Genomic DNA, 13399 nt, shown 5'->3' with positions numbered 1-13399 from the left:
CGGCATGTTAATTAATAAAAAAAAAAAGAACATGGCATGTATGTGTGTGTGTGTGTGTGTGTGAACTATTCCTACTTCGTGGTTTTTCACTTATCGCAGGGCTTCTGGGTACGGATCCCCTGTGATAAACGAGGGACTACTGTACCCACCATTTTATTGCACAGATCCATTCATCCATGTATGCCATGTTCTTTTTTTTATTATTAATTAACAAGCCGATAAAACCTTTCAAATGTGCTGAATTCAATAAAACAAAATAAATAATATATTTTATCAAAGCTGCTTTAAAATATTTCCAAATGAGCTGCCATGAAATAATCAGCAGGTTAAAAAAAGACGAGCGTATCGCTCTGTGAGAACAATTAATTCTAAAGTTTTCTTGAAAACTAATTTTCTTTGAAGAAAACCTCATTTTTATTTTTTTTTCCACCTTCCCTTAAATTAAACAACAACAAAGCTCTGCTCTACTTATCAGGTTACAATATTAAAGATCAAACCCTCAGAGAGAGAAATATTCACTAAATTGAAGTTATTGGCCTATTTTCCCAGTCTCCATTACTCCCCCGGAGAAGTCAGCCAGGTTTCCAGTGCAGCTCATATCAGCGAGGCTGTAAATGGAATCCATCAATAACAAGCCAACAGCAGCTTCAACAGCAGCCGCTCCAAACATCCATTTATACGGCACAATATAAAACGCAATCAATACAAGTTCAGGCAAAAAATACTAAATCTCAATCTGTTTCTAATGTTTTGAAATGATGAAGTCCTGTAATTATGTTTACATGAAATGATCTAATGTGTGCTTGATAAGTTGAGGCTTTCCATTTCACTGTTTATTTATAATTAGTGAACACAAGGTCGTGTTTCTGCACAAGTACAGGATGCTGGTAGTGGCAGTTTGAAAGCTATGACGTTAAATTATGAACAGAGGTTTACTTCATATTTTACTTAGTTTTGGATTATCTGCTAACATAATAGTGTCAATTTAATCACTTTTTATAACAATTGCAAACTCATACTCACTACGCTGCTGAGTCATTGAGTTGGTATTCTCGCGACCGTGCAAAGCAGCTCTGTATGCCGCAGTCGGCCCACAACCGCCGGATCACGTTGGCTAAGTCTTCAGGAAGAATGCCCTGCTCCTCCGCAGCTGCAGCCAGGGCAAAGAGCTGCTGAGCATCGTCCTGCAGGGAGGGGTGGGGGGTGGGGGGGATTAAAAGAGGTTGGGAATTAAATCAGTTATGCTATAATCGAGATGAAAACGTTTATCTGCAAGAAGTGATGACACTAAATTGAGCTTATAAAAATGTACATGAGTTAAAATTAAATTATCTTTCTGAAGACAGCCATTTCATGAAGTCCAGCCGAATGCAGTACTTGTATTTACTCTAATGAAAAGTGCTGTAAAGACTCGGTCATCAATATTAAATGGATTTTTGTTGCTACAGCAATATGTGCACATAATCAAAATGCACGATTCTCTGTTATTTTTATGAAAAGCAAAGCAAAATTGATGACTTTGAGGAATTACAAAATATAGATTCTAAAAATGTACAAAGAATCTTTCTGCTAGTATTAATGAGAAAAACCCGCATGATAATTTATATAAATAGCATTATATTAGTGTCACATTTAGGATGAGCGGTACCACTTTACAATAAGGCTCCCCTTATCGATGCTAATAAATAGTTTATAGATATGTTATTATCCTCTATAAACACTTTATAAATGGTTAATTACTGCTTATTATGCATTAATTAAAGGTGACAGAGACAGAACTGACCAGTATGTTGCCAAATAGTGAGCCAAATCTGTTCACCTATATATTTTATGTAGAGTTGTTACATTACACATTTCAGACTAAGTTACTACCTTGTAAGAACATAAAGCATTTGTAAACCTATTTCTTTAGCATATAATATTGTACTTTAGCACTGTAATATAAGTATCTACAACTAAAATTATATGCTAAAAAAATAGATTTAGAAATGCTTATTTTGCTCACAAAGTAGTAACTTAGTCTAAAATGTTTACTATAACAACTCTAGATGAACTATATAGGTGAACAGATTTGGCTCACTATTTGGTAACAAACTGGTCAGTTTTGTCTCTGTCGCCCTTAATTAATGCATAATAAACAATTATTAATGATTCATAAAGTGTTTATAGTGGAATTAATATCATATCTATAAATTATTCATTAGCCATCTATAAAGGGAGCCTTACTGTAAAGTGGTACCAAATGATCATTGAATGACAAAAGGTGTGCTGATCACTAACATGATACAGGTGGAATGTAGGGCGCTGCAAAGCAGGACCACTGAGCACATCTAACGGCAATGATAGTAAAACAATAAATAATAATATATATATTTATCTATAATGTATATATAAATAACCCTTTTTTGTCTTTCGGCTGCTCCCTTCTTCAGGGGTTGCCACAGTGAACTGTCGCATGAAGATTTGGCAAATGTTTTTTTTTTTTTTTTTTTTTTTTTACGCTGGATGCCCTTCCTGACACAACCACAGAACACTGAGCTACCACAGCCCTCTGTGTGGAGCAGAGAGCTGCCATCTAGGGTGCCCTGGGGACGCCCATGGTTGGGGTTAAGGGCCTTGCACAAGGGCCCAGAGTGAGGCAAATGAGGGTGGAGACAGGTGTGGGTGATTCACCTTTGCCACCCACATTTTGATGTTATTGATCCAGGGAGTTGAACCGGTGACCTTCCCATCACAGGCCCACCTTCTCTATCCTCTGTGCCGCCACTCCCCCTAAATCACAATAATTTACCACAACCAACCAAATACAGTAGCTAAGGATACAAACACATGCTATGTTAAAGAGTTTTCCTATAGACACTGTGTTAAATAATAAAAAAATATATAAAAACAAATCTACATGCTGTGTGAAATGAGTGCATTTTGTGAAATATTAAAAAACAAACATCAACATATTGATTCATGATGAATTTATATGAGCAGGTTGGTAATTAAATCATTTATGCCATAAATGATTTAGTCATAACCCCCACCACCACCACACACACACATATTTATGCACTGTTTGAATACAAACTGTGGTGAAAAGTGTTATCTTATGCTAGCTATAATTTTCTTCCAAACCCAGAAAATCAGAGTTTATTATAGTTCCAACTTAATGTGTTGATTATGTTTCCAAAAAAAGAATAATGCCATCAATCTTATTGGATCAAGAACATGTAAGTTACTGTACAACTGACTAAAAATACATTTAACTTGTTGGTCATTCACTTTCTCTTGATTTAAGAAGTGAACTTTCTAATTGATTAGTTTTATGTGTCAGTGTTGGAATAGATATAGTCTAACTGTTGTACAATTTGTTGTACTTTAGGAGTATTTTTGCTAAACTGGCTGAAAATGAAAATAATTTAATTTTAGGTGCAGGATTGTTATTGTGATGCAGATTTTTGAACTCTCTCCGCTCCATCAGTCAAATTAAATAACTGCGTTTTTGTGCTTGTGTAAATGTAAGCAGAATATGCACTATCTCTGCGGTGCTGATGTGTCCGAGTGCAAGCAGGCTAACACACTAATTGCTGTGTGTGGGAGTGTGAGAGTACCATCACGTACACAGAGCCATTTAACAGATCTGTTAGTGGAGAAAGACACACAAACACCACCACAGCAGCGTCCTGCTGTTCGATTACAGCTTCAGTTACAGAACACATGCGCTGCTTTCAGAGTAAAGTCACCCTGAGTCACAGCTCACATTTCCCAGGTTGCGAAGACTTCACAGGATGCTGCAGAAAACAGATCCGCGTAGAGCTGGGTTTTGTTGATTTTAATGGATGGGTCTTTGTACAGGTGTGTTTGTTCATGTTTCTGTATTAAAGCTGTGTGAATACACTGCTGACCTTCTGTGGATGTGTCTCACATGTATGATCATTCTTACTCTTACCATGTTTTGCTTTCTTAACTGGCAACACAAGTTTAACATCTGAAGGTGTGATGTCTGGTGAAGTGTGCATGTGAATTGACTCTCCATGCTTTTTTTTTTTTTTTACATGTTATAGCAAACAAATTTACATTATGTTGTATAAATCTTTATAAAATCCATAGTTTTCTCACTTCAGGCTGCTGGTCAAGCTTTGATACAACAATTAGACAAAAATGTTTTCATGAATTCAGTGAATTTTTATATCTGAATCCATGTGGTGTTCTGTTGAACACCATACTGTATATGATGAACTTCAGAACAATAGGCCTCTGCAGCCATTTTCACCAAACAGTTCAGCGTAAACAATGACATTGGCATCGTGGAACCATAAGAGGCACTGAGTTTATTTTAGCAGCATTAATGGAGCACTATGAAAACATGTGTAAGATTTCCTGTTCTAAAATCCTGTGGCAGACCACCTGTCATCATATGACAAACCCTCGAGCCCTTACACATATAAACCATTACAGCTCTATGACTACCTCCTTCGCTGGCAGTTTGACTTCAATGCCCTCTGCTGTTTCCTCACACTGAAACAACAAAGGGGCAGCACGGTGGCACAGTTGGTAGAGCTGCTGCCTCTCAGCGATCAGGTCCCCGGTTCAAATCTCGGTCCGGGGCCTTTTTGGGTGGAGTTTGCATGTTCTCTCCGTGCATGCGTGGGTTTTCTCCGGGTACTCCGGTTTCCTCCCACAGACAAAAAACATGCATGTTAGGCTGATTGGTAACTCTAAATTGTCCCTAGGTTTGAGTGCGAGAGTGAATGGTTGTTTGTCTCGTTTGTCTCTATGTGTCCCTGTGATGGACTGGAGACCTGTCCAGGGTGTCCCCCACCTCTCACACAGTGATAGCTGGATATGGGCACCAGTGACCCCCGCAACCCGAAAAGGACAAAGCGGGTAAAAGATAATGGATGGATGAAACAACAAAGGTTTCATAAATGCTTATGATTGCATGGCAGCTTATTTTCCACACAGAATTTCTGTACAGTAATTAAATAGCTGCTAGTTAAACACTAAAATTACTGGCAATATTAGAAACAATAAAACCTCCATTTCACACTCTAAGGTACATAAAACCTAGAGGGTTTCGTATGGATAATGAAAATTAATTTCCATGACCGGTTAATTTTGGGACAGCAGTGTGAGCAATAGTGGGCCCGCTGTTTTTATAGCTCTTTTCATGGCTGCTTTGAGCCTCAGTTGTAGACTTTCTCTGTGGGGTTTGCTGTGGTTACCTCCAACAGCCCATGATATGCATAAATAAATTAATCTGTTCATTTTCATCTTGACTGTAAAGATATGCAATACTCTGCTTTGTTGTTCAGACTTCTTATCAATCCATTTTAGGGTATTTGACTGCAAGTGGTCAGCTTCAACATCTTTGTTCACATTTAATGATAAAATGCATACCCCGTGGAGTCACGTCAGTCTAGAAAGAGGCCCCACTGTGGGGTACATGACCGACTGATCAGATTAGAAAAGGGTCCAGAACACCTCTGAAGTTGGTCTGAAGAAAGATGGTTTCTATGTGCTTTGAGGGAGTTTAAACTTTAGTGCTATCCAGTTACAATCAGATTGCTAAAACTCTTAAATAAATCTAAACAACATTTTTGATTCCCAGGGGAAGTCATTCATCTTAGAAGTTAGAAAATGATAAGTCACAGCTGTTTAGAACAAAGAAATCAAGCAATCAGGTTGTGTTTAAGGTCCTTCTTCTCCAGCTGGGTAGTCCTCGGGTCATGATTTTAAATTTTTGTGACCTGTATTCTTTTTCAAGAGCACCTTTGAATTAATCTAGTCTCAAAAAGAGCTGTTGGTGGCTGCTTCCCCTGCTTGCACTCAAACTCTTCCCTCTTTTACAACTTCATGACAGTGCAGATCAAAGACGGAGGAGATGATGTTGTGGAGATGAGGACTGTTTCCCTGCGGGTTACGGTGATGCATCAGTAAAGGATTACACAGCGTTCTAGTTTCTACCACATCAATGCTTCTGCAGACAAAAAGGCTGCTGTGAACAGGTGTGCGTTAGAAACCACATGATCACACATTTGTTTTACTGGCACCGTTCACCAGTGTTATTGACAGAACAAGAACAGCGAGGAGGGGAGAAGATATGAGAAACAGACCTGTCTATTTTTATTTTTATTTTTTTAATTGATGTCACAACCCTCTGTTCACATAGTTGGGTTGGGGAAGAGAAAGAATAAATGTTTATTCCAGAAAAAAGAAAATGTGCAGAGGTGAGTTGGGCAAGAATGAGTTAAGAAACAAATATAAAGCTGTGTGAATTCAGAGAAGGCACTGGATGTACAGCTGCAAGAAGCTGTTGATAATAAGGGAAATGTGGCCTAAAAGAGATCCTATTCTGCAGAGGGTAACTGATTAACTGGTGTACCGCATCTTTAATCTGTCCATAAACCAAAGTACTGTTCCAAATGCTTGGAAAACAGCTTTTGTGCTACCTTTACCAAAGGTAAGAGACCCCATTATATTGAACAACTATCAGCCAATCTCTAAACTCTGTATTGTAGCTGAGGTTTTAGAAAAATTGATAAATACTCAAGTCAAGAAGTATTTGAATTATTTTAGCATCTTATCTCCCCATCAGTCTGGTTTCAGGAAACAACACAGCACAATGACTGCTTTGCTGAAAAATTTTAATGATTATGTTGAAGCTTTGGATCCTAAGGATTATTGTGCTGCGCTTTACTTAGACCTGTCTAAAGCTTTTGACACTGTGGACCATGACATCTTATACCATAAGCTCTCAGAAATTGGTTTCTCAGATCACACTATTGGTTGGTTCACTCTCAGACTGGAGGCAATGTGTTTAACATAATGGTACTTCTTCCAGTTATTTAACGATTAACAATGGTGTACCACAAGGTTCAGTCTTAGGACCCACCCTCTTCACAATCTACATAAGTACTTTAGGTCAAATCATTCCTGATGCATCCTACATTTCTATGCCGATGACACAGTTATTGTTGAACTAAGAGTTGATAAGGTTTTCCAGCTTCTACAATCTGCATGTGACATCATTCAGTCCAATCTGTTCAGTATCAAATGCTGATAAAACCAAAAGTTATTTTCAAACAGGAAGTTGGTTCCAGCAGTCCTTCCTTCTGTCTTATCTATGATAGGCGTTCCTATTAAATTTGTCGACTTTTACAAATATCTGCAAATCTTGGTCAATGCACATCTCTCTCTTAAGCATCATGTCGAAAACTTGGTAAATAAATTGAAAGTTAAATTGGGTTTCTTTTTCAGAAATAGATCCAGATTAACTCTGAATGCTAGGAAACACCTTGTAACTGCTATTTTCCTTCCGTCCATTGACTATGGTGACATTATTTACATGAACGCTCCTACAAGCACCCTGCAGATGTTGGATGCTGTTTATCACGGTGCACTAAGATTCATAACTGGCTGTAACTACCATACCCACCATTGCACCCTGTATTCGCTGGTTAACTGGTCATCATTAACTTCACGCAAACTCTCTCACTGGTACATTTTCATCTTTAAATCACTTCTTGGTCTGTTGTCTTAATACATCTCCTCCTACATGTCACTTCGTCAGTGCAGCTACAGCGTGCACTCCCAAGACATCATTACCTGCAGTGTTCCCTCAGTGCGGACCAAATTTGGCAAAAGAGCCTTCTCTTACTCTGCTCCTGTAACCTGGAATAACTAACAAAAAGATCTGAAGCTCTCGACTTTGACCTCCCTAAGGGATTTTAAACAACTGTTAAGTTCAATGCAAAAATCATTGCAGACATGTTCCTGTTTTTACACCGTTTTTATAATGTAACACATTTTTTATTTCTTTTTATATCACCTCTTTTATTGACTTTCATTTTATATGCTTGTATAGGATTGTTTTATTGTTGTGTGATTTTTGTTTAAAACAAGTCTGTCTTGTAAATGAGTCCTCATGACTCAATGAGACTAACCTGTATAAATAAAGCTTGAATGAAAAAGAGGGTAATATATCACTGTACAGTATACACAAACAATAATGAGGACGTTTTTGCTTTTGGCTTGGTTTTTAGTAAACAATAATTGGTTATCTTATGCTAATGGAAACAACAAAAACATGCAGAGGGGAATAAAATGAATGTTTAGCTTTTTCAAAAGTATTGTGTCTCTTTGTGTATCTTACCGTTCTTGCAGGGTTGCTGTAATCTATCTTGAGACTTGCCATGGCTTTAACAATAGCCATAATAGATTGGATGGTATTACTGTAAACAACCGCTCGATACTGCTTGCATTCATCTTCTGAGTAGCCGTCTTCGTGGATGATCCTGAAAATACAAAGAACTTGCAAGTTTTATTTCAGTACATATTTATGAATAAATTCACAGTATGCGCAGTAAAAAAGCTTGATTTAGTAAATCCTGGTGTTATGTGGGATTAAACGCGACATTTAGTAAATTATTTCTCTTTCCAAAAAGTCGAGGTGAGATTTACCCTCATTGATAGAGTAGCAGGCTTTTAGTTTAAAATGGTTAAACTGCTTTTCAGAGCAATAAATCAATAATGTTACAATATAATTACAATACAAAACAATGCAGTGTTAACTCAAAATGGGCTTATTATAATAGATGAGATTCTTTCATAATAAAAATGCTTTTATCCCTCTACACATGAGACACAATCAACTTCATCAGTTGCTTAAAGCAATAATATTATTTCATCCTAAGTTTAGTCGCTTTTCTTACCTTAACATTCGTTAAATTTCTCTAATTGATCTCTAATTTCTCTTCTGATGCTTGTATATAAATTTTCATTCACACAAATTTAATTGTAAAGCAGGTGAAAGAACAATATCATTAAAGGCCTAGCATTCCTTGAAGTAATATTTATCGCTCATTGCCTTTCATGTCTGAGTTTTAGATTAAAATCATCGTATGTTGAGGAATGAAAGAGTTGTAGCCTTTTTGGTCAAGTCTGAAAATTATCTCTGTGTGATGTTTATGAAGCATGTGCTGTGAATGACTCAGCTACTGTCACATAAAAATGTATCTCAATATGTGTAAAACTGAGTTAGGACATTTTTGCGCTGGCTAATGTTGGTTAGCTCTGAAAGCTGCCTTGAATTGGCATGACTCCAGATGTTCATCAGCTGTAGCCTTAGAGCTGATGATTAGGTACAAGTTTCCTTAAAATTTGTCCAATGTTTAAATAAATAGTTTGATAACAGACACACCCACACACTATGGCAAATAGAATTTCGGCAGCAACGGGTGATATAAATTCTTACAGAGTCATAATATCAGATTATCTCACCTGTGGTGTCCCACAAGGGTCTATTCTTGGGCCACTATTATTTTCCATTTATATGCCACCACTTGGTCAATTTATTCATAAATTCAATATCTTTTTTCTTTTTTATGCAGACAATTCCCAGATTTATTTGGCTATTAACATATCAGACCTCTCTACTCTCAATAAACTTACCCTCTGTTTTACAGACATCAAAACTTGGATGTCTGATAATTTTTTTTCACTCAACAACAATAAAACTCAGGTAATGGTGTTTGGATCCCAAAAGGGATTCAGTAGTTCAGTCCCTTTTTCTTCTTGATTTTAACTGCACTCATGAAGCCAGAAAGTTGGGGGTGAGCTTTGATTCTGATCTTAGTTTTTCTAAACATTTTAAGCACAGCTTTTTTTTTTTTCAAACTAGGAATATTGCCAAAATCAGAGCATTTATCTCTTTAACTGATGCAGAAACTCTTATTCATGCCGTTTTCTCCTGTCATCTTGATTATTGTAACTCTTTATTTTCTGGTCTGCCCCAAAATTCTCTTAATCGTCTTCAACTAGTACAAAACACTGCAGCTAGAGTTCTCACAAGAGCCCATAAATATCAGAACATCACTCCTGTTCTGTCCTCATTGCAATGGCTCCCTGTGGTTTTTAGAATTGACTTGAACATTTTATTGTTTGTTTTTAAATCCCTGAATGGTCTTGCGCCATCATATCTATCTGAGCTTTTTACCCCCATATCCCTTCTTGCAATCTCAGATCCTTAAATCTTTTATTACTTTCCACTCCCAGAGCTCGACTGGTGACAGAAGGAGGGAGGGCTTTTATGGTCAGGGTTCCTAATTTGTGGAATGCTCTTCCTCTAAATATTAAACAGGCCTCTTCATTGTCTTCTTTTAAATCATTAGTTAAAACGTACTTGTATAATAAGGCTTTTAATATCGGAATTTCTTTGTATTTTCATTTTCATTTTTTCTTATATTGTTATGTATTTTAATTGATTTGATATACTTTTGTGTTTCTGGTGTCATTGATGATGTTGTTTAAATTGATTAATGTGAAGCACTTTGTAACATTTCTTTAAAAAGTGCTATACAAATAAAGTATTATTATTATTATTATTATTATTTTCTCACATCAAAAAAACATGTTTTAGATTTGCAAGTACATAGTAGCTGAGAAACAAAAACATATTTAGTGGAATAAACAATAAAAATATATTTTTTGCATTTAGTTATTGCTTGTATAGTTTCCCTGAGGGTTTAATTTCACTAATGTAACAGTGTGGGTGTCAGCTTGAGAAAAACATGATCCATTATTTCCACTATCACTGCTGTTTGTAAAATGCGAAACTACAACATCACAAAAAACTAAAAAAGTTACTCTTTTAAAGCACAGTTTCTTATGTTGTTCTGTCATAAAATTATATAAAAAAGCAAAAATTCAGCTGAAAATGTTTGTGTAAAAGTCAAGAAAAATAGGGCAATAAAAAATCCAGATCCTTAAGCAGTTTTATTCGTTTGGCCCTGATTCTGGTTGCTGCAGCTAATTATCAAAGGTAAAACCACGGGGTGGAAAGTTTGAACACTTTATTTTTTCAATAACACCATCTGTCAGTTCTCTGAAGAGTCGATCAGAAGGCAGATTTACCATCGCTGCTGTGTGGGAGTGAGACATGAGGACTTACAGAAAAAGGGACTCTAAATTAGACTGTATTGCTTTCACATATGATCACTCACACAGAAGTGACAACATGCCGTTACCAGACTGTTGTTGATATATAAGAGACCATAAAAATTCAAAAATCCTATATTCAGGTGAACATCTATCTTTAAAATGGTCACCAAATATTTAGTAGGGTCAAGAACAACAGCTAAATATATTAATTGTTCATAACCTTTTCACAGAAAGCTTGCACATAAATTGGACTTGCATACATTTATTTAAACTGTGAGGGAGAATGCATCAATCAAGACTTTATACAATTACAAATTATTAAGATAATGCTAACCTCTTTTTTTCCCTTTTAGCTGCTCCCTTCTTCAGAGTGAGCAAATTTGGATGAAGATTTGACAACTGTTTTTACACCGGATGCCCTTTCTGATGCAACCGACCATTGAGCTACCACAACCCACATGTGTGGAACTGAGCCCGACCGATATATCGGTTGGACCGATATTTTGGGCCGATATAGATGTTTGGGGACCTATCGTATCGGTGATAATTGTCCCATTATGCGCTGATATACACTTCTAATTTTTACCCCTAAAATGCTGGAACTAGCCGCAATTTGTTGCTCTTTGTTGAATTCAGGTCTCTCTTGTAAATGAGTCCTCGAGGCTCAATGGGATTAACCTGTCTAAATAAAGGTTGAATGAAAGAATGAATTGTACAATGCATCCAGTAGCGGGCGCAGGAAGACTACTTTCAAATCATGTCCGTTCACTTAAGTTTCACTTTCACCACAGCCGAAGCGGGGAGCAATACTGTGTAGCAGATTTTGCTGAGCAGAGCATTGTAAGTTTATTTTAACTGGTCGATAAAATAAATCACCAATAATAAATTATCTTCAATCCTTCAACCCGCTTGTCATTAGCTATGTGCCTCTCAAGTTAGCAAGCGAACATTAGTGTTTGGGTGCACTGCCGTCAAGACATTATCCTGTTGTCAGTAGTTAGAGCAACCAGTCCTGTCGAACTGAGCTTCTAGTTTGTGAGGACATCCAGCGTTAGCAATGTTATCTTTGTCGTCCTCAATGAAAGGCATTGTTTGTCTAAGTCTTTACTTCTCTGCAAAGAAAAATAAACTCTGCTGCGGTCATTACTAATTAGACCTTCACCATACATGACTGTTTAAACAATGAACAGGGAAGGGTATTTCTTTGTTTAATTTATATTTTTTTAACACACTTGATAACTTTATGGTGAGTAATGGAGGACAGAAAATGTGAACGCACGTTAGGAAGACTGTTTTTATGACCAGTGCACCACTTGTAAATCTACTGTGGGACCACGTATAGCGTGGATCTGATTTGCTTAGCTTCATGATTGCTAACAGCTGCGCTAAATAAACAAACCTGGCTCCACTCACTGTTTTCTTAGACCCTTGGGGGTAGACAAAGCTAAAAAGTTTTCAGCCATTATATCGATTATCACCTTTAGCCTGCCTCTCCCAATATCAGTATCGGTGACAACCAAAATTTCCATATCAGTCGGGCACTGTGTGGAGCAGAGGACTTCCATCCAGGGGAGAAGATGGGGGTTAAGGGCCTTGCTCATCAGCCCAGAGTGGGGCAAATGAGGGTGGAGGCAGATGTGGGTGCTTCACCTTTCCCACACACATTTTGATGTTATGGTCAGAGAGATGGTGCATTAGTAGTCAAGCCTCTGTTGGGTCTGGGGTCTTTCTATGTGAGATTTGACAGATCTCCTCATGTTGTGTGTGTTTTCTCCAGTACTCCAGTTTCCTCCAGCAGTTAAAAAACATGCATGTTTAAAAAGAGTTCAGTGATGTATGAGTGTCAGTGTGTGCATCCGTGATCAGTAGAGCTTTTGTGGTTAAATAAAGGGTAATTTTAACATGTTTTCTTACTATCTAATCTATGAAGACGCAGCATACTGTGTATCATATTCCTATACAGGCCTTGTGTGCAGGATGATGTGTAGCAGTGCGTTTGACACACACTTGAACTGCCTCCTCCCTGCAGCATTCAGCTGATGCAGCACTGTTTTTTTTCTGTGCAATAATAATTCTGTGGCTGCAAGAGTGAGGGAAGCAAGATGTTTCCTATCAGATACATCACACTGTAGGAGGAAGTGCAGAGAACGCAAACTGAGTCAAGTTTCTATTCATTCTAAAGTCACGCAGACTGATGCAGTAAACCGTGACATGATGCAAATGTTAATACTGACCGGTAGTCATTTAGGAAGTAGCGGCCATCATGTTCAGTCGGTTTAAGTAAAAACATGGTTTTCTCACATCCAGAGGCTATTTCTTTGGCTAATGTTACACAACAGGACAGTGTAAAGAATGTCTCATAGGGTGGTTTATCTGTGTGCTGTGATATATAATTAAATGATTTCATAAACAATGAACTGCTCCTACTTCAAGCTCATAAAAAATGAACTCAACGCCTGTTTAGCTCTGA

The 13399-nt window shown here is 37.3% G+C and overlaps 1 protein-coding gene across 1 annotated transcript in view; it reads right to left on the bottom strand.

The window, feature by feature from the left end:
• The window catches only part of gnai2b (guanine nucleotide binding protein (G protein), alpha inhibiting activity polypeptide 2b), an 88264-nt gene that overhangs the window by 11956 nt on the left and 62909 nt on the right, over positions 1–13399 (bottom strand). Inside the window, exons 3-4 of the mRNA XM_037678720.1 lie at positions 8144–8285; positions 1024–1184 (exon numbers count right to left, since the gene is read on the bottom strand). Coding sequence (XP_037534648.1) covers positions 1024–1184; positions 8144–8285 — 303 coding nt within the window. The remainder of the gene's footprint in view (positions 1–1023; positions 1185–8143; positions 8286–13399) is intronic.

The sequence above is a fragment of the Nematolebias whitei genome, chromosome 7, assembly GCF_014905685.2.
Source record: "Nematolebias whitei isolate Nwh7 chromosome 7, NemWhi1, whole genome shotgun sequence".
NCBI lineage: Eukaryota > Metazoa > Chordata > Actinopteri > Cyprinodontiformes > Rivulidae > Nematolebias > Nematolebias whitei.
This window is presented reverse-complemented; position numbering and strand designations above follow the sequence as displayed.